The 24,692-nt window shown below is 46.5% G+C and overlaps 1 protein-coding gene across 4 annotated transcripts in view; it reads right to left on the minus strand.

The window, feature by feature from the left end:
• The window catches only part of LOC126536840 (uncharacterized), a 271,240-nt gene that overhangs the window by 73,283 nt on the left and 173,265 nt on the right, over positions 1-24,692 (minus strand). For all 4 annotated transcript variants that reach the window (XM_055073552.1, XM_050183850.2, XM_050183849.2 and 1 more), the window contains exon 3: positions 13,243-13,328. In XM_055073552.1, the coding sequence (XP_054929527.1) occupies positions 13,243-13,328 (86 nt within the window). The remainder of the gene's footprint in view (positions 1-13,242; positions 13,329-24,692) is intronic.

A 24,692-nucleotide genomic window follows, 5' to 3' on the forward strand; every position in this document is an offset into this window, starting at 1 on the left:
TTGAGCCCCCAATCCTGACAGCGCACAAGAATCCCAGTGCGATTCAGACGACTCCTCGCTTTGGTATGAAGTTAAGAAAATATTCAACCTGCCTTTTGTTACAATCAGCAGGTTTGTTTGCAGTGGATCTCAAGCCACATGGAAAAATACAGAAAATGATGTAGCTGAGAGATGACTGCTGCGGCGCCTATGCTTTGAATGAACTTACACTATTTGCTAAATCCGACGCGAAAACGGCACTTCAGGGATTGAGGCGCAAGTTATCAAATACCATGTGGTTTGATGAGTGTACAAAATCATCTCCTTTGTACGACATAAACCCTTTGTTACGCTTCTGAACAAACCCCAAGTTAGAATGGGATTTAGACACTCTCTACGTCTCGAAGTTATCTATACACTCCGTTTTTATATCGCATACGGAAAAGACCCTCTTCAGGCTGCGTCCATTGTAGCACCCTGGAAGTTTGTGTAGAACGCACCCTCATCGAGTGCTCACAACATTAACAAATCGGAAGACGCTTCGGGACCATCATGACGTCTTAGTAGTTTGGCGTCCCTTATATGTAAAGAAATTGGTCTGTATTTCATCCTGTCCCTAAAAACAAAGAATCTATGAAAGCCTTGCTTGGTTTCCTTTTGGATAGTGACCTCATTAGTTCCTTGTGCACCGTGACATAGTCGTGCCATTGACATTTTGTGCACTTTTGTGTGCTGTGCTTGTGCCACGTCAATTTATTACCATAATATCTTTTCCGCGTCAGTAAAATTCAACATGAGCAGGCGCTACTCGTGCTTGTCACACGTCATGCGCCGCCTCTGCAATACCCATGATTTGTAGGAACTTGTAACTATTTGTGTTTTTAGAGTGCATGTAGTGTGTAGATATCGTTCTATAAGTGAGCGTGAAAGCCTTTAATTATGTTTTTATTTATTTTATTATCTAGTACAGTGTGTACGTGTGTGCGTGCTTGCGTGCGTTCGTGCCAAAGTTCCCGAGGTTCCCTTACAGGCGCACTTAAAGGACAACCTGTTTAATTCTACCATATTGGTTAAACACAGGCAATGCCATAGGAAGCTTGACGTCGACATAGCACCTACACATGGAATCTACGCAAGGTGACATAGACTATACTGTAGCGTAACATTACATAAAGTAATCCCAGTCACTGTGGTATACAAGGCAACGAACTGGCCGACGCCTAAGCGAAGAAAGCACTCGAAGAACGAGAGTCACTGCTTTCAATTCATTTTTCAAGAGCTGACACCAACTGTCTCTTCGCCAGTGTCATCGGACAATTGACAGCAAAGCACTGGGACAATCCGGATAATCGCCACAGACGACTCCAGAGATTGGACCCTACCATGAATTTTAGGCTACCACCGAAAATTCAACGCAGCTGTGCCAGTCTTCTGCACAGACTAAGGCTGGGGGTAGCGTTTACGCGCGGATACGTGCACCTCATGCGACGCACCAAGTCTCCGCACTGTGAGGTGTGCAATATGACTGAGACTATAGCTCATACGCTTTGTGACTGCCCTAAGTACGTGGAAGAGCGTGAAAGGTTGGCCAACGACCTTACGCGTCTCGACAGCGCACCGTTGTCGGAGGACGTTATTTTAGGCCCTTGGCCAGATGCTCAATCGAGTTTCGAGGCCATCCAGGCATTACTGAACTTTTTAAAAATTACGGGCCTGGATTGCAGACTTTGAGCATGCCAAATTGCTTGCCATATGTACATCTTCCTTCTATCGTCATCGTTACCCATCATGCGCCTCTTTCTTCCCTATTTCTTTCCCTCTTCCCCTTCCCCCAATGCCGAGTAGCTGGCTAGAGGAACATACCTCCGGCCGACCTCTCGGCATTTCGTATCATTAAACTTCTCTCTCTCTACATAATGTGAAAACATTTGTGAAAACACAAACAGATGTGAAAACACAAGCAGCTACATCAAAAAAGCTTCGCGTTCATTGATTAGCAAAGCGCGTGGGACTCGCCTAGTTTTACACGTAAAGGGCCGTTATTTGCCTGAAGGGAGGAGGAAGAGGTAGAAAAGAAGGAAGGAAAGGTAGGGATGTTAACCAGACGCACGTCCGGTTTGCTATCCTGCACAGGGGAAGGGGTTTACGGGAAGAAAAGAAAGGAGAGGGAGGGAAGAACGTATTATCAGTGTGAATACGTGTGGTCGTTTATAGCTTCATGCCTATAATCGGGCACTGAGGCGAGTCCATTTCATGAAACGTAGCAGGGCCCGCGTCGCTCTGTAAGCCTGCGACGCGTGAGGCCATGGTCCGAGAATCTTAGTCTTTGAAAATGGTCTGCTATCTAATTGGTATAGCACCCTCCGAAGAATGTCGTGTTCGATCTCACAGAGATTACAAAAACCCAACACGGGCTCGATCGTCTCTTCACATGAAGGGAACGCTGCGAAAATATGCAATTGCGAAGTGCACATCCTGGGTTATCGCATTGCTAACTGGCAGCAGTCAGGTGACTTTTCTTATCACACGCAGTCCTATAGCATCGGGCGATGCGAGAAATAAGATTACTATTCAGCCGTCACATAGGCGAGAAGTGCACGATCTGTCGGCGACTGCTCCTTATGATGTGACCACGCGGAGCGCTCCAACAATTACGCGAAATCGTAAGACCATTGCATCGATTTAATACAGCTTATGACAAAGGCTGCACCTCTTTGTGGGGATATCACTGCGTATATTATTCTTAGCTTGAACTTTGCCAATATCTGCTTGTGTGACAAGTTTTACTATGTTAGGCATCCAACAAACAGACACTTGTGCTGTCCGTGGTTTCTTTGTTTGTTGGCTTCTTATGATATGACTAATAGAAATCGGGCCCCTCGGTTTCCTTTCTTAAGGTTTTCTATCACTCACACATTTTTTGCTTGTGTTCCGCAGTGTACTTTTGTGCCTACTCTTGTCCTTAATTAGGCCACATGTACTCTGTGCGTTTGTATGTCATATGGACCCGGCTTTGTTATATTTTTTATTCAATGCAGTTTTTTTTTCATGTGCTTATACTGATTCACAAGGAATTACTGGCTCCGTTAGTTGTCATTGATATCGCTTCACAGCGATGAGATAAAAATCTAAGGAACTGGTGGATGGGATGACCATAATCTCTTATATTCAATAGCACTTTAAGATGCTTAATTAAAAGTTTCTGCATGAGACAGCCACAGTTACAGCGGGCCCCTTGTAATGCTGTTTTTTTTCCTCTCCACAGTTCCGCGAAAGTGAACAAAATGACAGAAATTTTTATTATTTTTTCTTGGTCATTTCATATTATAGCGGCTATTTTTTCAGCACTTTCAGCATGCCGACCTTGTCATTCCACCTGGTTTCGTCCAGCGAACTAAGAATATTAATCATTACGCTTTATACATCATGGTACACTATAACCCTTATTAGCATCGGCGCTTTTCTCCGCTTTCACTTTCAAGACAGAAACTGCAAGACCAAAAACAGCTCGTCATATTAAGCAAGAATGGAACTTTCTCAAAATGATTTTTTTACGCCTCAGCAAACGTTTCTGGGAAGGACCCATCCTTGCGTTCGTCGTGCGTACGCCGGAAATCACGGCGTACCGCGCTGGTCCGCAACGTTAATAAATGTTCAAGAAAATTCGTAACTTTTTTTATCGTTTCCACGAACGGGGCATATAATATTATTCTTTCCTTGCCCCTGTAGAACGCTCATGTAAACGCTACCTTTTATTTCGCCACTTTCGAAAAAAAAAGGAAATTGCAGCTTCAGAACTGAGAATTGTGAAAGCAACTGTACCATCATTCAGAAGGCAGCCTGTTGAATAGAGCAGACTGCATGCGCCATATTGCAATTAAGTATCGATAGAATGGCGGCAATTTCTTTGCTCGAGTCGATTACAGTATATGTACAAGCTATGAATACAGACTATGAACTTGGAGGTTCTTGTATTTTTTTCTTCAATGCAGAACTTTAAAATCTTGACAACCAGAAACACGACCCAGTACTGTGTTTTTTCGTGACTGTCCGTGCAGAAAAGGTGGACTACTTTCGGGGCCAAACGCAATGGCGTACGTAAAGGAGGAGGAGGAATAAACGTTTATTGCGCGAAATGGCGACAAAGTGTTCTTTGTTCGCCCTAGGTGGGCGGCTTATTCAGTTCAGAAAGGAAGCTGTTCTTTAACGCCGACCTTGGCTAAATTATAGTAGCTAGTGTACTAGTTATGCCGCATTGCCCGTAAGACCATGGCCTACCACAGACGAGCGGTTATTAAAACAAAATGGATGATGCGCTTAGCTCCGGACGTTACACTGCACGCGAGTTTGTTATATGAAGTAGTACCACGGGTGCCAGTCCATATTAATCACCATCGGGAATGTATGCCTCGCATAACCAAAGAACCGGGCCTGAAGCCCAGTACAACAGGCTGCGTCTGCTAATGTAGGCCGGCACGTGCCTTGTATACTTAATGGACTTTTTGCGAACGTACAGGGTCGGGATGCACTATTGGCGCTGCGCACTAGCAGCAAGTTCCTTAGTTACTTGGGTGAATATTGCTTTAGCGCGCACAGTTTTTCAACGCTGTTGTCGCGGTTCATGCTATAACCACTTAAAAAAAAAATTCCTCCAAGCAGAGTGCCTTGCTTTGCAATCTGTGGTGGCAAAGAAGGCAAAAATATAACGCCAAAGGGCCTGAACTCGAACTTTGCGGTACGGCTTCGTGGCGGAAAAAGAGCGCTGAAGACGATACAAGAAAAACCGCACAGTCATGTCATCTCTATTTTTTTTTTTACGTTTCTGTCGCTGCGTTTACGTGACGAGTCAGAATTATTACGCGGAGTGCCCCAAGTCCAACTTCTTACTTTCGAATTGAACCGCATGTACCGTTGGCCAATGGCCACGATTATTGTTCAGAGTTGCCCGGAGAACAAGTTTGATGAGCTGGAGAACAAAATATTAAGTTTCAATTTAGTTAAGTTTAAGTCTTGTGCACAGTTACACCAGGTAAGAGAGATGTATCGGCGGTTTAGCGGTTCCGACGTTTTAAAGCTGACTGCACGTTGAGCTTCGTATAGTATTCGTTGTATATACAGCAACTACTCTGTTGGTATTACAGATGCACTGGGTACTTCTACAGTGCTAACTGTTACAAAAATATTCGCGCTAATTTGTTCTCAGCTCTGTATTCTCGTGCAACCGATGTCACGGCAGTGCGCACCGGCCTCGACAATTCATTCGTAATACGGTTCATGCAAGCTAACTAGGAATACATTTATTCGAGTCTCATCAAATGACCCGCCGCGTTGGCTTAGTAGCTATGTGTTGCGCTGCTAAGTACGAGGTCATGCGATCAAATCCCGGCCGTGGCGGCCGCACTTCGATGGGGGCGCAACGCAATAACACCCGTGCCCTATGCATTGGGAGCACGTTAAGGAACCCGTGATGGCCAACATTCATCCGCAGTACCACACTATGGCGTGCCTCATAACCAAATCGTGGTTTTGGCGCGTAAAACCCCAAAATTTAATTCAATTCATTTATTATCAAATGAGGTGTGCTATGTTATACAGGCAGTTTCATTTTCCACTAGAGCTGCCGGGAATGAATTTTTGCTGCCTGAATCAATGGTGGCTCCATCTATAGTTCGGATGCAAAACTTGTCGCATGTCATATATGTACTTGGTTTCGTATTACTTGCGTACACCCGTCACTGGCACGAAAAGCGATTCGTGCACTAGTGCAATACTTGAAGTGCACCGGCTTAAGAGACCGTTTATAGTGTCCCTGTGTATAGTGTCCCTCCCACACGCACTCAGTGCTCACTCTCTCCCTTTTTCCTCTTTCTGTTTCGCTTTCCCCCACCCCCAATGTAGGGTAGCAAACCGGGTGCTCTCCTGGTTGACCTCGCTGCATTTTCTGTCCTTGCTTTCTCTCTCTCTCTTTTCTACAACTGAAATGTGGTGCTTCGCTTCTTGGCTATAGGGGGCTCTGGATTCTAACCACGTTTCAAGCGTGTCGATGATCATGAACGCCAGTGTGCGCTGTTCCTAGACTTCATCTATAGCATTGCGGCTAGCTTAAGCACTCCACTATTCCAAATTGACTGAATACTGTATAGAGGAACGGAACGAAACATTATTGAGGTGCAGAATGAACAGGACACTAGAAAGAGCAATATCCACGTGTGACGGGCACTCTGGAGTTTTCTCTTGGATCACAAATGCAAGGGTTGCTTTGGTGATCCAGAGCGTCGTTAATCACGCTTAGTGAGCGTGCACTTCGCAAAGAAGAATTTTTCGCATGTTTCGAAAAATTGCTGCGGCATGCGACATTTAATTATATTGTTTATAGCTTGTCTGAGAAGGTGTCGCGTGTTGTAATGAGTGACTGACTTTACTGTTGAATATTCTTTTGAATACTGTAACTATGTGGTGCAATAATTTTTTTTTCATTTGTTGCTCTCTTACACGTGTACGTAATGATTCGTCTTGTTCCTAAGAATGTTGCCCGTATTCTATTCCCCCTCCTGCATGAGCCTGAAAAAGGCTTACAGTACGCCTAAAAAAATAAAAAATCAAGAACAAATTTACAAAGCCAAGAATAAGCGAGAAATGCGGCACGAGCGCTGGACGTCAACTGAGTGTCATGACAATCTTTCAAATATGCTCGCTCGGAGGAACACTGAACACGATCGGGGGTGCAAACGCCCTTATTGACAATTACATTGAGAGACAAGAGATATGAAGACCCTAAAAACAAATATCTTCTTTCAGTCCCCTTTCTTCCTTCCTCAGTGCAGGATAGTCCACCGGGCTCAGCTTGGCTAACCACCCTCCCTTTCGCTTATGACTTCTCTCTTTCTCGCTCAACCAAACAAGATTACTACAACACGCATGTTAAGCTTTCGTTCAAGTTTATGTTTTTCCCATTCCCCTTTATCTCAGTGTGTAGTAGTCGGCCAGGGACAGGATGCTCCGGCGCGCCTTTCCATTTTCCCGCCTATAAACTTTTTTTTCTCTTTCTACCTATCTTTCGTTCAACTTCTGCAACACCTTTCTGTGTAGAAGTTACTGGTGGAGCGCTGGCACGCTTGTTGGGGTTGTTGCTGACAGCAAGGGCTTGAAAACATTTATCTGGTCGCATGGTACTTCCCCTCGCGCACTATACGAGTGACGGCGTAGGCTGGATAGCACATAGGCACTGGTGGCAATTGTATGCCAAATGTCTCCCCATTACTCGCGCCACAATTGCTGCCCGGTGCTCTCGCAACCTGTTATCAAGACAGCACCCGGTTGGACCGACGTCGCATTCCCCGCGGGAAAATGACATCTGTTACACAACTCCTATTCTGCATGACAGGAAGAGCGCAGCACGCATTCTTCTTTTCAAAAAAATGTGACAGGCAAATAAATGTTGGCACGCATTTGCCCCTTGCGTGGTGAATGGGAGCAAGAGTAATAGCACCTGCAGAAAGAAGTATGCGCCACGCTTCGAGCCATGCAGCACTGGCGTTGTAGAGAAGATGCCGCTTCCCTTCGGTAAATGCTACAACAGTGAGAACTGGTGGTGTCCTAATGACAGTTTTCTTCAAAAAGCGCTAAGCACGAAAACAAAAGGTGCACATACGACAGGACGGGTGCTGAACTCCCAACTGGCGTTTCTTTCAAACGATCATTTGTTTATGCGTATGTGTGCCTTTTGTCTTCGTCTTTAGCGCGTTTTTATGAAAACTGTCAAGCTGAAGCAACTCGCCCTAACCACGGCATTGCTGCTTAATAATAGGCTGTGAGAGCACCATGCAATAGTTGATACGCCATTATGCGGGTGGGCATCTTGCAAACTTTTGTCGACAGTGCCCACCTGGTGCAGCCTTCACCGCCACGCGCGCATGGTGCAAGAGGAAAGACACCTCTATCAGAGAAAGTCTTGAAGAGGTTGCGATTAGCAACAACCACGACAAACGTGCCAGCGCTCCATCAGTAATGATGACATAAAATGTGCTGCACTATACTTGAACGAAAGCTGACCACGCGTGCAGTGCGATAATTTTTTTTGTAGAGATTTGTTTTTAGGGCACCGGCATTCCTTCCACTAGATGTATTTGTCAGCATGAGCAATTTCACTCATGTTCGTGCTCCAGGTTCGTGCCTGTGCGCATATTTGGAAAATTGCAGTAAAGCTCATTTGAGGAGGAGGTGTAGCAGGGTGCAGCTTGGTGCAGGCGGACATAGCCCTGCAAACTTTGCCCGCAAAATCCATCAGTTGATGTTCAGCGTTCGTTCCGTCCTTTTCGATCTTGTTTATGTCTACGCATTTTCGTAAGTCTTGCGCTGCGAATATAAATGACAGCTCAATAAACCAACTTTAGGACATTTTCACACCTCGAAATTCATTGTTCGTCTCATTGCCAAGAAATTTGTCATTCGATTCCTGACTTTGTTACACCAGTTTATGAAAAAAATAAAAGAAAAACGTACATATGCGTGCCCATGTGTGTTACTGTATAGCGATGGTGACACACAGTCGTGGGATCATTTTCTTTTTACTCCCGATGTGAGACCACAATATTATTTTATTTCACAGGTAGGGTCTTGATGTTATACACATGGCGGAATTGCCTGTTAACAGCTATGTTTCGAAAGTATAAGTTGGAACATCAGTTTACCTACTACTTTCATCGGCAAGCTAAGGTAGTAATATTCGCACTGCTGGAGTCAATTCCGAAGTTTGTTCAAGCTGGTGATGATACCATCTCATGTGTAGGGTAGTAAACCGTATGCTTGTCTGGTTGACCTCCATACCTTTCCCCTTCAATATTTCTATCTCTCTCTCTCTTTGGCGAACGAGGAGGTTCGCGTACACCACTAGCACGAAGCTTCCCATATCTCCTAAGCTATCGAAACATGCGTCGAAGGGAAAGTTGTTGCTCATTTGCATATTTAAACTCATTAACGGGAAAAGAAAAATAATTTCGGAATTATAGGCTCTGAATACAATAAAAGTCCTCAAATCACGAAATATATGTGCAATGTAATCAGGCACTCAAGTTACTAAAGATTACAAACCAGATAGTTATGTACGGAAATTTGATTAGTCGTATGACGAGCCCAACAGACAAGTTGTGTAAGCGCTGAATAGTGCCAGCAATACGCAGGCAAATTCCAATTATAGCAATCTCGGGAACCATTACAACGCGCGCCAACAGTACTATGAAAAAGAGTAATCTTTTCGAATGTTCGAAACGAAACTTGATAGTGTACCCCTTTAGCGGAAGCTCCTTCGTCTCTCTCTTTCTCTTTCGGGTCAAGTGTGTTATAGGAACCTTCAAAGGAGACTGAATGCAACATACGGATTAATGTCAGAACCGGCCATGCAGAGAGAAAAAATGACGAAAGGGAGTGGAAAGCCAAGGAGGCTGACCAAAACAGAAAATCCGGTTTTCTACCCTACACTGCGGAACAGGGTGAGGAGAAGGGACAAATATAACAAGGGAGAGTGAGACATAGAGAGAGAGAGAGATCACAGACACACTATCCCATCCGGTCACAGTCACCGCAAACCATCGCAGCACGCGATCACGTGCAGCGCAATGGTGGTCTCCACGTTTTTCGTCTTTCCTTTTTTTTCTTTTTCTTTTTCACACGGACTGCATTGGGCTTGTGTTTTAGCTTGTAAATTTAGATTGCGAACTTGTAGTTTGTGTCATGACTTCTGAACTATTCACGAGAACTCATTCTTGGCTGCTTTTGTATTGCTATGGTTTTGCGTTTTCCCGAGTGTTCCTCTCTTTATTGCACGGCGGACAAGGAGGGTAGCCAGCACCATTACGAGGCTCCAACGTCTCCTTAGATACAGTTATTAATAATAAAGGCGTCGCAGTTTCGACGGAAGGCCAAAGCATTTATAGCGATAGCGAATTATTAAACTACACGAAGTTTGTGGCTTTATGGTCCATATAAATTGCAGTAAACATTCGCTTACACGTGTCACAACAAGTATAGTAACAGGCGCACACAGGAAAACATGAACAGATCTCGCCCGATGACCGCGTACGCTCTCTCTGACTACGCTGGCCTCAGGCTGAGCGCCGGCAGCGGAGAGCGAATGCTTCGTGCTGTCTCTCATTTCAACGCCTCTGAAATTTCAGATCAAGCCACCAGCCATCTCGGCTCGCCTAAACTTTGTGCTCGCCGCAGATTACCCCCATAACAGGGCGCGTGGGCTGCGCATGCGCTCAGCCGCGCGGACAGGCCGGAGTAGCCACGGCCGGGCGAGAGGCGGAGGAGCAGCGCCTTCGTCGCCCTGTGCCACGGTGGCCTACGAGGTGGGCGTGCCAAAATAGTCTGCTTCGATAACCGTCTGTAATGAATGTGAGCTAGAGCAGTTGCAAGCGATTGTGTCGTTCCGTTGTGACTAGGGCGGTGCGAAATATCTGCTGAGGACGCTGAGCACTCCATTGTTGCGAATGACCTTTGCGGGAAATACGGGCGGAAAGTTAACTGTCTCCCAGGGCCGTACTTGAAGTGCGTCGCGTGTCAGCCGAATAAACAGACCGAAAAAAAGAGAACTAAAAAAGCGCTGCGGCCAATTTCTGGCCAACTGGACTCTCAATTTGTCTGTGTTTCTCAAAAGACTTATTTTTTTTTTCGTTCACATAATTGTGTGTTTGCAAAGTAGGTCGAAAGAAACAAAGGCAGATGCAAAATAGGCAGAGAACAACACCACCACCACCACCAACAACAACAACAACCACAACAAAATAAACAAACTTAAATAAATGAATAAATAAATAAATAAATAAATAAATAAATAAATAAATAAATAAATAAGTGCAACTTCAAGCGTTTAGGCGAGTCTTTTTGACTATGTTCGTGTGGGGCTCTTGTCCTTTTTAATCTTGCATGCTCGTTGCTGCGGGCTTCGCTCAAATAGATGCGCGCCATGGGTGGTACTCTATTCGATCAAGAGAACCTGACACTCCCCTTCTGCGAGTATGCCTTCGGGGAGTAGAGTCCAAGCGCAGTTTCGCGTTGGCTCACGCTCGGCAATATTGATCACCTGCACACAATCAGGGGGCAAAAAATAAGGAAAGAAATATCTGGAGGAACGAGTGCATGCAAATGGCTCGAACGGCATCTTAGTGCCACATGGGTGTTCGCGGCACTCCGTCTTTCCGTGTAAGGGAAATGTCAAGAATTTTAGAAGTTAATAATAAATCAAGCATTTTATAAATAAATAATAAGTGTTCGCATTTACGAGCAGCGCGAGGGAACACATTATTTTCAGTGCGGCGCCAGCTACCGGCACACTCTTACGGCGCTTACTTCAAGTGGACTTCACTACTACTGAAAACAATTTACCTGCCCTTTATAGGGAACCTTCAAGAAACTAGGTGATCTGTCTTCTAAAAACCAGCGTACGGGTTCATATATATATAAGAATATGTTTCTATATATAGAACTGTTCCTGATTTTTTTTAAATTTTATGCCCTGTTAAGCGGTTTTCATCGCTATGAAATTATAATCAGTTTTATGTTCCCTTGTATTTCAGTAGCTGACAAAGTAACCGCTACACATCATTTCTTAGAGCGTCTAGATATGTAAGCATATTTTTTCACTAGGTTAAAGTATATTTATTGGGAAACTGTGTCATATTATCAAACAACTGCGTAATTTTACGCAACTAAGAACTACCATACTACTGATCACATGTCACATTCACAAGGTTGCTCACGCGTAAAAACAGTTCCCAAACACAATGGAAACGGGCAAAAGGATACATAACTTCGTAAAACAGCCATGGATGTTGCGGTATTGGTCTACCTGTGAGAACAGCCAAAGGTTTTATCAAGACGAGAATTTCTCTTCTTGTTTTGAAGCAAGCGGAGAAAAAATGAGCCGTGTCAAAAATTGCGGCGCTGTCGCTCTTTCCTTTCTGTGGCTTTTTGTACAAAACTTCTCTGCCATTATTCGTTCCTAGTCTTCTCAACGAAGCTTTTTAACCGTCAGTTGAGGCTGCCGCAGACGCAGAACCCCGGGCATTGCGCCATACAACACGTATAACGTGTCACATCGCGGCAGCAGTATAGTGTTACATATAGCTACAATTTTGCGTCAGCTACATTTCGTGTCACTGCTGAATACCAATGGGAGCTCCTCTCTTTTTTCTCGCGATACTACAGGAAACAATACAAAAATCATTTCAATCGCACTAAAGCCTTTAAAGCAAATTGTCAGGCCAACCGAAATCCTCTCTGAATTCACGCCTGTCAGCAGCTGATATTGCACAGTGTGCGTCGTCCCGCAAGAGACGGTAGCGTTCGCAGAGAAATTGAATTCCGCAAGACATCAAAGCGACGGGAGTCAAACGGCACCAGCGCGAAAATAACGCAAACATACACGCACACAAAGGAAAAGGAAAAAGCTACCAAAGCTCCCAGGAATTTTTTTCTGCCTTTTTTTTTTCGTTGGGCCCTAAGAGTAAAAAGAGAGCACGAGACGTAGGAGTTGGGCAGAGGGGTTTCCTGGGATCCGCACTCGAGGTCATCAGTTGTCGTGCAATGTTCTTGGAGGCGGGCCTGCCTACAGCATAGGCTTGATGGGGCCGAATTCAAAGAGCGGGTCGCAATTTCAAAGCGAGAAATCGCGAAATTTTCTCGCCTTTGAACAACAGCCAGGCAGCCACCGCATGCATCGCAATGAAAGTTTCTCACAGTTAAGAATGCTGAGGGTGAATCGGCGTCTGTTCTGTTGAAGCCTGATATGTGATATCACGGCATGGTTAGTTGACGTCGGCTTATGAATCGCAAACGTTTGCGCACGTACATAAAATACACGATTACACTCATACAAGAAATGCGAAGATTGTGGGATCGTTCCCCACCTGCGGCAAGTTGTTTTTTCATCCTGTTTCATTTCCACTAATTTATCGCTTCTTTATTTCATTCATTGAGCAAAAGTAATTTCCCCTATGTTGTCCTTGGTGTCGGTGTTGGCTTCTTATGATGCGATTGCAAGGTCAACTTTCTGGTGCCTGTTCCCCGGCCAGCTGCCGCAAGAAGTTATAGCTTGTAAGTCGCCGCACTGTTCTCGCGACAGCGTGTCCCGAAGAAAGCCAATTCATGTTAATGTTTCTTTCGAAATCAAGCTACAATGTAAAAAAAGGCATAATGCTGACAAATTCGCGTGCGCAGGAACCAAAGGTACGTAAATGTTTCAAAACGTTGCGGCAGACTCACCGCCCACAGTCCCAGAAGGAGGACCACCGAGGAGACGGCGCACGCAGCGGAGAGCAGAACCATGAGCAGCGAGAACGTGAGAAGCACTGCAAACGAGAAAGAGAAAGAAATGAGCGAGTCAACGAAAAAGGGACAGAAGCAGTGAAGACGGCGCAGAGCCTGCGGACGGTTGCCCGGTTAACACCGGAAACAGCTCCCGTGGGCCGAGAACCACGAATGCGCAGAGCATGCGGGACACAGCTTCCCCAGAAAGGAAACAGGTGCGAGGATACTGAGGGGCAGTGCCCTGGATAGCGCCGAGGCAGCGCTTGGGGTCAGCGAGACGCTCGTCAAGTCTCCGTGTCTCCAAGCACACGCGTCGTTGTTTGTTCGTCACAACCAGATCGTCGCTCCTTGCGGTGCCTCGTACAACTGCGCTCAGATCGCTTTGCTTTGATGAGCTTATGCTACTTTTTCCGGTGTCAGGGCCGCTTGCCCTGTCTTGTTTACGGTTTGTTAACGCCGCATCTTTGCTCAGCGCTCTTTGGCAACACGGTGTCGACCATGGATGTAGTTGCGCCTTGATTCTTGATTTCATTTCTTTTGGTGTCCACGGTATGTTGCTGCAATAACATATTAGGGCGGACAGAGGTGAGCCGTTGATTTTTGCCCTCTGTTCTGGTCGCGACTCGGCGACGCGCTATCGTTGTGGATCGCTTGCGTGACGTGTTGCGCCCCGTGTCTGGCGCTGCCTTCTTGCCTTTCTTTTTGTTATCTATACGCAGGTTGTTGTAAGCAATGCCGGGGCAACTGGATGCAAGAGCTGCTGCAGCATATTTGGCAGCAATACGAACACTGTCTTTCGCTCCTGGCGTGGTGCACGGCTGGCGGGGCGAACTAAGGGCAAGCATTGTGAGGCAAAACTGGAGCTCTCTCAGTAATTGTCATTTTTTATGCGGAGAGAATGGTGTAACAAGTACCTCGGCTACTCCGCTACGCTATGTTCTACAAAAAGATATAGTGATAGTGAAGAGAATCATAACTTAGATAAGGATGCCTCAAAGAAGAGTTTCCTCGATATATACTGTATCTCCACGCCACTACCCATATGTTGTGCACACTTTAACGGTTGGTGCGCGAGTCCTTCATGTACTATCATTCATATAGCCCTGTATGGCACTCTGTCGTGTGTGTATATATATATATATATATATTTAATAGCACTGTATACAGAAGTTAACTGTATGCCGACTCGTACATAACCGTTCAGAACCACTTACTCGAACACCGATCTTACACTGTGTTTAACAAGAAGTCTTTTAAAGATATGTTCACCTTTTGCTAAAGATGACTTGCTCGCTAAGTCCCCAGTACTTTTCCTATTACAAAGAGACGCTGGCGAACAGGTAGACAAAACCCGAGACACTACGTCGACCAAAGTAAAATTTAAAAGAAAAGAAGACGTTTCAGCTTCTACACGGGAGCCTTGTTCACAAGTACAATAAAAAAGGTGTTCGAGCAGCTCGTTTATATAGTCTTGAACACGTGGCGCAGGCAGCGTGCATACACTGACGGGCAGACTGCCATCGCTCCTGTGACTGTCTCCTGACTCCTGTAACTACGTGTATATTAGCGAAACTGTCGACATTAGAAGGCGTCTTAAACAGCACAATTATGACTTGAGAAAAGAAAATGTGAAATCCAGTGCTTTGGCTGAGCATGCCGCTTCAAGCGGCCACGCAGTCGACTGGGGGAACGCACGTGTCCTCGCCAAGGAAAAAGGGCCATCTCGACGCCTTTATTTTGAGTCGCTCATGATTCAGACTACGTCACAGATTCTGAACAGGAGCGATGGCAATCTGCCCGTCAGTGTATGCGCGCTGCCTGCGTCACGTGTTCAAGACTATTTAAACGAGCTGCTCGAACACCTTTTTTTAATTTTACATATGAACAAGGCTCCCGTGCGGGAGCCGGAACGTCTTCGGTTCTTTTAAATTTTACTTTGGTCGGCGCAATGTCTCGGGTTTTGTCTACCTTTTCACCATGTTCAATCCCAACCAGACGGGCTTCCGTCAAACACCGAAATTCAAAGAGAGGCTTGTCCAATCTTTCTAGTTCTTTTTTTATGTTCCTCTCTTAGCAGCCTGTTTCGGGTACTCAAGATGATGTTTCTTCCAATCGAAAGACGACACAGCAAAGAAATAACAAGATGCCGCAATTCCGTTCGTTTTCTTTAACCATCCATGTACTTTATGATAATGTCGTCATCGTTTAACATTCGCGAAGAAATAAATCTGAGGAATTATGACAAGTTATCATAAGGAGAGGATTGCTGTTAGTACGTTTCTGCATACGAGAGGAACATTTGCTTACCTCGTTGCTTGGAAAAGTCGAGTACATTCGCGAGTGCGTTTATAAAGAAGGAAAAAAAAGGAATAGATGCAAGAGGCGCAGCATAGTCATGCATGACAGCCTGAACACCACGGTCACTTCAAGTTGTTCGCCGATCGCTACACTGATTACCATTCATCGCGCTTCCAATGCCAACAGAAGAAATGCAGCCTTGAAGACATGCAAACTGCGGCGTCACTTTCTGATGGTTAGGACTATTTTGAATGTAAATGATTGTGTAAATCTAGACACTCAAATTCACTGACTTCATTTGGATTCCTTTCGTACCATCCCACTCCATGCTTTCGTGCGGTCCTGTTTTTGATGATTAGTGTTATGTTTTGTTTATGCAGTGATGTTTCCCGCCGTCCTGTTTCAACCGTTATGGCGTTTTACTGCCGAGCTCAAGTTTGCTGGTTCCATTCCAGGGGGCAGACGCGGGCTGTATTCCAAGATGCCGCTGCTTTCAGCGGCGGCGCCTGTTAATTTCTGAAACGGCGAAAATAAGACTGTCGTTCAGCTATTTCATCTTATTTTTATTTAGCCTCAAGTTAACGAACGTAACCACCTGCTACAGCGTTTCTAGTATCCTACGTGTAGTCTTGAGACATGATATGAGTTATGGATATTTATTTTTATTATTCCTTGTTTTACGGATTCCTTCCTTCATTCCCCATAAATGCTGGCACGTGGACTCTGGATCAAGCACGTGGAAGGACTCCAGTGGGCGTCTTATCCTTGATTTACCGTTCCTCACAGTTGCCTGCTTTTCCACGCGAACTTCGCCATTAATCCGGATCTTTAATGAACGCTAAATCCTAAAGTACTGCTGCGTTGCGTAGAGCTATTTATTTTGACATGGCTACTTTGCAGTACAAGATGTCGCTACTCATCTGTGTGACCCAGTTTCGATTCTTGAAAGCTTGCGAAGAAGTCTGCTCAGCAGAGAGCACTCAGAAAATAACAAGCCATTTCGTTACGAACCCTTCGATGAGCGACAAAAAAGCAGCATACTACATGGATTATGTTTTAGTTCGCTTGATGCTCCATTACGGGTAAAACAGCGCTGTCTTTGAGCTAGAAGAACACATTTTCATTTTTGGATGTAAAATAACTAGAAGAATGTTATAGATATTGTATTTTGCTTTTTGTTGGTGTTGTGACGGAAACAAAAAAATTAAAACGTAAGTAAAAAATGAGCAGCTGCGTAGTTTCAGTGTCTGTTCACGCTGTTATACACCTGTGCGTTCACCTCTCCCCTCCCCCTGCCCCTCGAAAACATAACTCTTGCGACATTTTTTTGTTTTTGTTTCAGTTAAAGTGTACTTTAGACGTAACAGCCCTCTGCCGCACGTTCCGAGCGGCCTTATTATTTCTCATATACTAAGGACCTGTTTTCGAGTTGGGCTTTTTCCAGGATTCTCCGAGTTGAAATGCGCAGAGTTAGAATTCTAGGATTCGCCTTGGGTTCTTTCTCGAGTAGATGTCCTAAAAATGTCACGCGTGCGCGTACAACAATATCTAAAGCCTGCAACAAACGTCCTGCTTATACCGTTTTTCTGCCTTAGATAAGAGTCGCAGTTTCGCCGGAATGGCGAAGCATCGATTGCGATTGGAAATTAGCAGATAGCCAAACGAAGTAAGGACAGTACTTTTGTTACGATGGTTGACGGGCGGAGGCAACGCCCCTCCCGTAGTGAACGAGACAGTCGTTCCAGCCGAAGAACGCCGGGTTTATTCACGCTCGGAAATATAAAGAAAAGATAAGGAGAGAGCGAAGGTGTGACAGAAAGAGTGCGCACATGCGCACTGAAGGAAATAGCTTACTTGTCATGTTCATGGGTTACCGCATTTCTTCACCCTTAGTAACCAAAACGCACGACAGGTTTCTTTGATCGTGTGGAGCGACGTAGCTCCCGAGGTTGCGCTTCTGGTATTCTCTCAGGTGTTTCAGAGGTCCTTGGTTCTTTTAATACCGGGGAACCCGTTGTAGGAAGCCTCGACAGGTCGACGGCTGCTGGGGTCTCATTTGTTGTCCGCTTACGAACTTGATCCAAGTGGCGGCGGACAAACCCGTCCGCAGTCTTAACATCCAAAAGGAGAGCGCCGGAAGTAGTTTCCACAGTGCCTGGGGCCCACTTATCGCCGACGCCGTAATTTCGCACGCACACATAGTCTCCCGGTGCAAAGTTCCAGCTTGAGTCATTCACAGGTTTAGCAGGGCAGGCTCTGGAAGGAAAAGACATGTCCAGTCTTGTGCGCAACCGGTAACCTAATAGCATCTCTGACGGAGAAGGGCCTCCTTGGTGTGGTGCGTTTCGATAATTGCACAACAGCAGGGCCAACGACGTTATGATGCAACTGCCTCCTATTTTCTTCAAGCCTTTGACGGTGCGCACGGCTCGCTCGGCTAGGCCATTACTCTGGGGGTGATAGGGGGGTGCCCGAATATGCACTATTCCGTTTCGCTTCATAAACTGCTCGAACTCCCATGCTGTGAATGGCGTCCCGTTGTCTGACACGACCGTGCGCGGTATACCGAAACGGCTAAATATTGTCCTGAGGGCATTAATGGTACTGTGAGCGTTGGCCTGCGACATGGGAGCCGCCGCAATCCACTTTGTGTGTGAATCGACGACTACCAGAATCATTTTCCCTTTGATTGGTCCCACATAGTCGATATGCAAGCACGACCACCTTTCGCGCGTATCGGGCCAACTTACTGGTTCTTTCGCCTGAGGCATCGGTAATGTTTGCACGCAGTTGTGGCAGGACGCTGCAATGCGCTCGATGTCGTGCTCTAAGCCGGGCCACCAAAATAAAGACCTGGCTTTTGCCTTCATAGCGGACACGCCTTGGTGGGCTGCATGTAGTAGCTTTAGCAGCTTCCCTCGCGCATTTGTCGGCACTACAAGGCGATGACCCCAGTAGAGCACTTCTTGAGTAACAGACAGCTCATGCCGCTTTTTGTAGAACTCTGCCATCTCTTTCGTTTCTATGTCAAAACTGCGCGGCCAACCTTCCCGAGTGTACTTGCGTACCTGTGAGAGTACCTCATCAGCGACGGCGAGTGCTTTGAGTTCCTTTAACGGCATGGCAGGCTGATCCCACTGGTCCAGGGTCAGTACAATTTGGGCCTCATCCTCCTGGTCCGCTTCGTCCTGTAACGGTTGAGGCAGGCGGCTCAGAGCATCGGCATTGCACATGAATTTTCCAGGCTTATGTTGCAATCGATATCGGTAGGCCCCGAGTATGATTGCCCATCGCTGAATGCGGGCAGCGGCCATAACCGGCGTTTGCCTGTCCGCTCTTAGGAGACCCAACAATGGCTGGTGGTCAGTTATTAGTGTGAATTACCTGCCCAGCAGATAATCTCGGAACCTCGTGACACCGTAGACGAGAGCTAATGCCTCACGCTCGATCTGCGAATAATTCCTTTCTGCGGCAGTGAGCGTCCGAGATCGGAATCCTAGGGGCTGATACTGTCCTGCAATGCGATGGAATAAAGCCGCTCCCACGCCGTAGGGTGACTCATCAGCCTCCAAAAATAGCTCTTTTGCGGAGTCGAAGTGAGTCAGCACCGGAGCGGAACACAAAACGGCTTTAGCCTTCCGGAATGCCTCATCCTCAGGCCCTTCCCAAGAGGATTTAGATTTCTTTTCTAGGAGTCGGTATAAGGGGCTGAGGAGCGTGGACAGATTAGGCAAGAATTTGTTATAAAAAGTGAGCATGCCCAAGAAGGACCGAAGCTCCGTAACGTTTCGAGGAGTCGGAGCCAGCGTAATTGCCTCGATGTTCTTCTCTGACGGGTGCAGCCCTGCGGCATCAATTCTATGTCCTAGATACGTAACGGACGGTTCGCCTAGTCGGCACTTGTCCGCCCGGAGCTTGATGCCGTATTCCCTGAAACGCTGCAGAACTGCTTGCAGATTCGTATTTGGCTGATCCTTCGCATCTGCTATTAAGACATCAGCTAAGTAAGCTTGAACCCCTGGAAGACCTTGCAGAACGTACTCGATCGTTCTTTGAAAAATCGCAGGTGCAGACGCGATTCCAAATGGCAGTCGATTATAGCAGAAGAGGCCTTTGTGTGTATTTATAACAGCTAATTTACGCGAATCTTCGTCTAGAAGAATTTGGTTGTAGGCATCGCGTAAATCAGAGATGCTGAACTGCTGTCCCCCGCGAAGCGTAGCGAAAATGTCTACTACGGGTAGAGGATACCTTTCCATTTCACAAACTGGGTTCAGTGTTACTTTAATGTCTCCACAGATGCGAACTGTCCCATCGCTTTTCAATACGGGAACCACCGGGGTGGCCCATTCTGCATAGGAAACAGGCGAGATAATGCCTACGGCTACGAGTCGGTCCAACTCGGCGGAGACCTTGTCTAAGAGAGCGAACGGAACGTTTCTTGCCTTGCAGAACCTTGGTGTTGCTCCGTCCTTTATATGCAGCCGTGCGGGTGGCCCTTTGATGAGTCCCAAGCCCTCCGTGAAAAGGTCAGCGTACTGCTCCATCACGGGTGCAGCTCCTTGGCTCTCCAGCTTCACTTCGGTTGACTGCGACGTGATCTGAAGAAGCGGCGCCCCTTTTATTTCGAGTTTCTGCAGTAAGTCACGGCCACAAAGGCTTGGGCCTTCGCAGTTCAACACTACGAGATTGCAGTGAACTGTAGCAGACTTATAGGAAGCTTGCATTTGCAGAACGCCCAGCACTGGTAGCTTTCCAAGGTAACACGAAAGGGTTAGCGCAGCCTCACAGAACGGTGGCCACTTATGACGATGAGCTTCGTATATTGCTTTAGGCACCACGCAGACAGGCGAACCGGTGTCGATTATCATTTTCAGCGGAATTCCATTCCACGTGACAAGTTTCTGTATGGGCGGAACCAGACATTCATTACTTTTTACTGACCATATTTGCAATGCATTGCTGCCGCTGTCTTCAATGTCAGCTGAACGTTCGGTTATCGCCAAAGTTCGATGGGCGGGAACTGTTCGCGAGCATACTCGCGCCAAGTGACCTTGTCGCCCGCATTTGTAACACCGGCGCCTTCGCAGCGAGCACGCAATGGCTTGATGCCCTTGTCTACCACAGCAGCTACATTGTTGCACTGACATACTCGGTTCATTCCTTGATATTGCGGGTTCCCCTTTCCGCTGAAAGTTGAGCCCATCGATGGCGTCACCTTGACTGTTTATCTGTTGCGAACCTAGCTCTGCGCTTTCTGCTGCTAGAGCAAGTGCTTCGGCTTCCGCAAGAGTCAAATCCTTCTTGGCTAGTAGCTGTTCCTGCAAGTTTTTCGACCGCACTCCGCAAACGATGCGATCCCTCAGCATTCGCTGCAACATCGAAGAGAAATTGCAGTTATGGGCTATTCTACGAATCTCTACGATAAACGCCTGCATAGACTCTCCTTGTTGGCTTCGATGAAAGAACTTGAAACTTTCCGATATCTCGTTAGGATATGGATCATAGTGCTCATTCAAGGTTGAAACGACTTCTTCATAGCTTAGCGAACTCTTTTCTAGGTGCTACTCTACCGCAAAGAATCTCCACGGTCCTAGATCCTAACGCCGCAACCAACAAGGCTCTCTTCTTGGCGTCGTCTGTAACCTCGTTTGCTTCAAAGTAAGCGTCGACTTTTACGAGATATGCGTTCCACTTATCTGTGTCCTCTATAAAATCCGGAAGCTTGAGGGCCATGGTCGCGGCTGGGCTGATGGGCGTCTTCGTGTCGTGGCTGGTGCCCGGTCGCTGTTGCGTATCCGTGGGGGTTCTCGTCGCCACTGTTACGATGGTTGACGGGCGGAGGCAACGCCCCTCCCGTAGTGAACGAGACAGTCGTTCCAGCCGAAGAACGCCGGGTTTATTCACGCTCGGAAATATAAAGAAAAGATAAGGGGAGAGGGAAGGTGTGACAGAAAGAGTGCACACATGCGCACTGCAGGAAATAGCTTGCTTGTCATGTTCATGGGTTACCGCAACTTTTATCGGCCGTATCGCAAACATTCGCTTATTGACTAGATTAACAAGCGCGGTGTCAGCGAGCAGAAAACGTTAACACATCACACTCAAATACCGCGGACATTATCTGTCAAAATGCTGGCGTGAGGAAGTGCGGAAGCAGCAGCGAGCGAAGTGGCCTTCGTGCTGTCTATAGCTTCAATGCAAATCGAGCACAAAGAACACACGGCACACATAATACTACGAGCCGTCGACATATTCTGCCCGCAACGCAGATCGCTCTCTAGACACGGCCGCCACATGCGCAGTTGCAGCCGGAGTGGAAAGCCGCCCTACTTCTCCACCCCACGGTGCCTCGCAACGTTGGGTGCCTCACGCGCGACGAAAGACGGCGCGCTTTTTCCGTGCTTTCGTCCCTATCGCGCGGGCGAGATTGAGCCGTGATCGTCAGTTTCCCTCGCACGCTTTCACTCGCACATACGGCACATGGCGCGCGGCGACAGTGTTATCGCCCTTGGACTTTTTACGGAGCCTCTCGGTGACAGCGACGGCGGCGGTGACGGCAGAAATGTGCCTGGAGTGCCCAATAAAGAAATTCATCGGTGCATTCTCATCATATCTCAGTATGACTAGTCTCAAAACGAGACTCCTAGTTTCTTTTTAGGTTTTACACGTCACAGTGCCTACTGGAGGCAAGAATATCGCAGTTTAAGGAACCTGCTCTTAAGCAGGAGCCGTAAAGTGGTTGGAACAATCAAGGTACATTAATCTTTCAGCCTTCGATTAAAGTGTATATTTGAAGAAGAAGGAAATATTCACTATGTCTGCCTAGGTACGCTGTATTAGTTATTCAAGCACATAGGCATTCCATCCAGGTATAGATTGTCAGTATGTATATTTGGATCTGCGTGCTATTTCCCTCTTGTTTTACTGTGATTGTTTGCCAGTTGTACGTGTGCATGTAGACAGACTCTTTTATAGTTCTCCGATACAGCAGTAGAGATTATTGCTCTGACTCTCCTTCTGCCTTCTTGTCCTTCTTTCCTCCTTTTTCCTTTCCCACGTGTAGGGTAGCCAACTGGGCTTTACCATGGTTAACCGCCGCGCCCTTTCCTCTCTTTACGAATGGCAAATCAGGAAGTCTTTAGCCCTTTTTGTTTTAGCCAAACTACGACTGTAAATGCGAAGTCAACATATACATTCCCAGCGGTGAACCTTTTTTGGGCTGGCCTGGCCTTATCTGCCGGTAGCTCCGCGGCACGGCCCTATTGTCAGTTGTTGAAGACAGCGGTTGGGCTTTTCAGGTGCACGGCGTACGAGCAACGAAGTGTGATTCGTTTTCTATAGAGCAAGGTTCGAACTCCCATCGAAATCTACAGGGAACTGCAGCCTGCGTATATGGCAAGGTGTCTCGCTTTAAGAAGTGCGTGTTCGCAAAAGGCTATGAAGACTTGCATGACAAAGAGCGTTCGGGGAGGCAGTGTGCGTCGCTGACTGACGACAGGGGCAGCTCAAATTTAGAGCTGCAGTGGGACAAACGTCTGAACCCGTGTGGGGACTATGGGGAAAAATAGTGTAAGGTGTGTAGAATAGTGCGTATATTTGTAATTACATGTACGTACGTTATTCTGGATAATAAACTATAGGGACAAAGAATTTCTTATTCACCCTTATATATATATATATGCGTGTATGTAAGTGTGTGTGTGTGTGTGTGTGTGTGTGTGTGTGCGTGTGCGTGTGTGTGTGTGTGTGTGTGTGTGTCCACTTCTAAAAGAAAGGTAACATGTACAAAATGCGAAGCACCTTTTGGGAGTATACTGACAAAACAGAGCTTTCTGCGGGTTAACGTCGCGCCACTACATTGTGGAAATTGAAAAAAACGAAAAACATTTCGTTTTCTTCTAAACCTGCACTGGACCGCAATCTCACAGGGTATCCTAATATTTGTTTTGCTGTCTTCCAGGAGCTTTCGCAGTGTCACTGGCAGGCCTGCCGCAAGCCTCTAGCAAGATTTAGCGTGCGAAATTGCAGCAACAATGATAAAAGAAATAGAACTCTACGGTCCGATAGCATCTCCATTCCGCCGCTGATATTTTTTTCCGTTTATGCTCAATGGCAGCCTAAGCGCTTTTTATTATTGCAGTTGCGAGAATGAAGCGAACCTTTCATAGGCTAGCGGAAACCACAAGTTTCCTGTTCGAGTTTTCCCAAAGCGATGTTATTGCGAAAAGATGAAGTTTATGCCGGAATCATCGCAGGAATAAAGAGGGTCTCCAAATTGCATCAATCCCAGAGAAAGTGCTCAGCTGGAAGACGAAAGTTGTCCTCTGCTGAAGCGAAGCGCCGGTCGCGCAGAAATTGAAGCAGTAAATGACTCTATATAGCCACTGCGGCTTGAGCGCTTGAATAGCAGACTATTTCGGTTCATGCTTGCCCCTCAGCGATACCATTCCGCACTCATTTCAGTGGCACGTAAGCGCACAGAAAAAAAAAGAAACACACGGGGGACATTACGAAATCGTTGAGTGCCGGCAGATGCCTGAATAATGTAAGTGGCAGTGGCACCACTGTACCGCCGTGGCTTTCATTTGTCCCGGTTTCTTGGTTGGTGCCGCTGCTGAAAAGCACCCTGTGGTCAGATATTACTGTTGTCTATACAAAAACAGAGATAAGGTGCTTTAAAAAAGCTGGCCAACGTTTTGATAGGAGGACCTATCTTCGTCAAAGGCGAAAGAGGACCTATCTTAATCAAAGGCCTTTGGCGAAGACAGCCCCTCCTATCGAAACGTTGGCCACCCTTTCTGAGGCACCTTATCCCTGTTTATAACCTTTATACCACATTGTGCTATTCCATATGTCAGCCCATTTCTTGATTTGGTTGTCTAAATAGTGTCAGGATTGGGGCTCAATCCCATCGTTCGTGACCCGTTGTCATTGCTTCCGCTTCACGCGTCTTCCGCCTGATCGTTAGCCTTTCAATGGGAACAGAATACGCTTGCTGAGGGACAGGCTAACATTTTTCAGTTGTCGTTTAAGCCTCCGTGTTTTCCTCTGACACACACATGTTGAAAGGCATCTGCTATCACACCCTTGAGTAACACGGAAGC

The sequence above is a fragment of the Dermacentor andersoni genome, chromosome 4 (assembly GCF_023375885.2).
Source record: "Dermacentor andersoni chromosome 4, qqDerAnde1_hic_scaffold, whole genome shotgun sequence".
NCBI classification, from domain to species: domain Eukaryota; kingdom Metazoa; phylum Arthropoda; class Arachnida; order Ixodida; family Ixodidae; genus Dermacentor; species Dermacentor andersoni.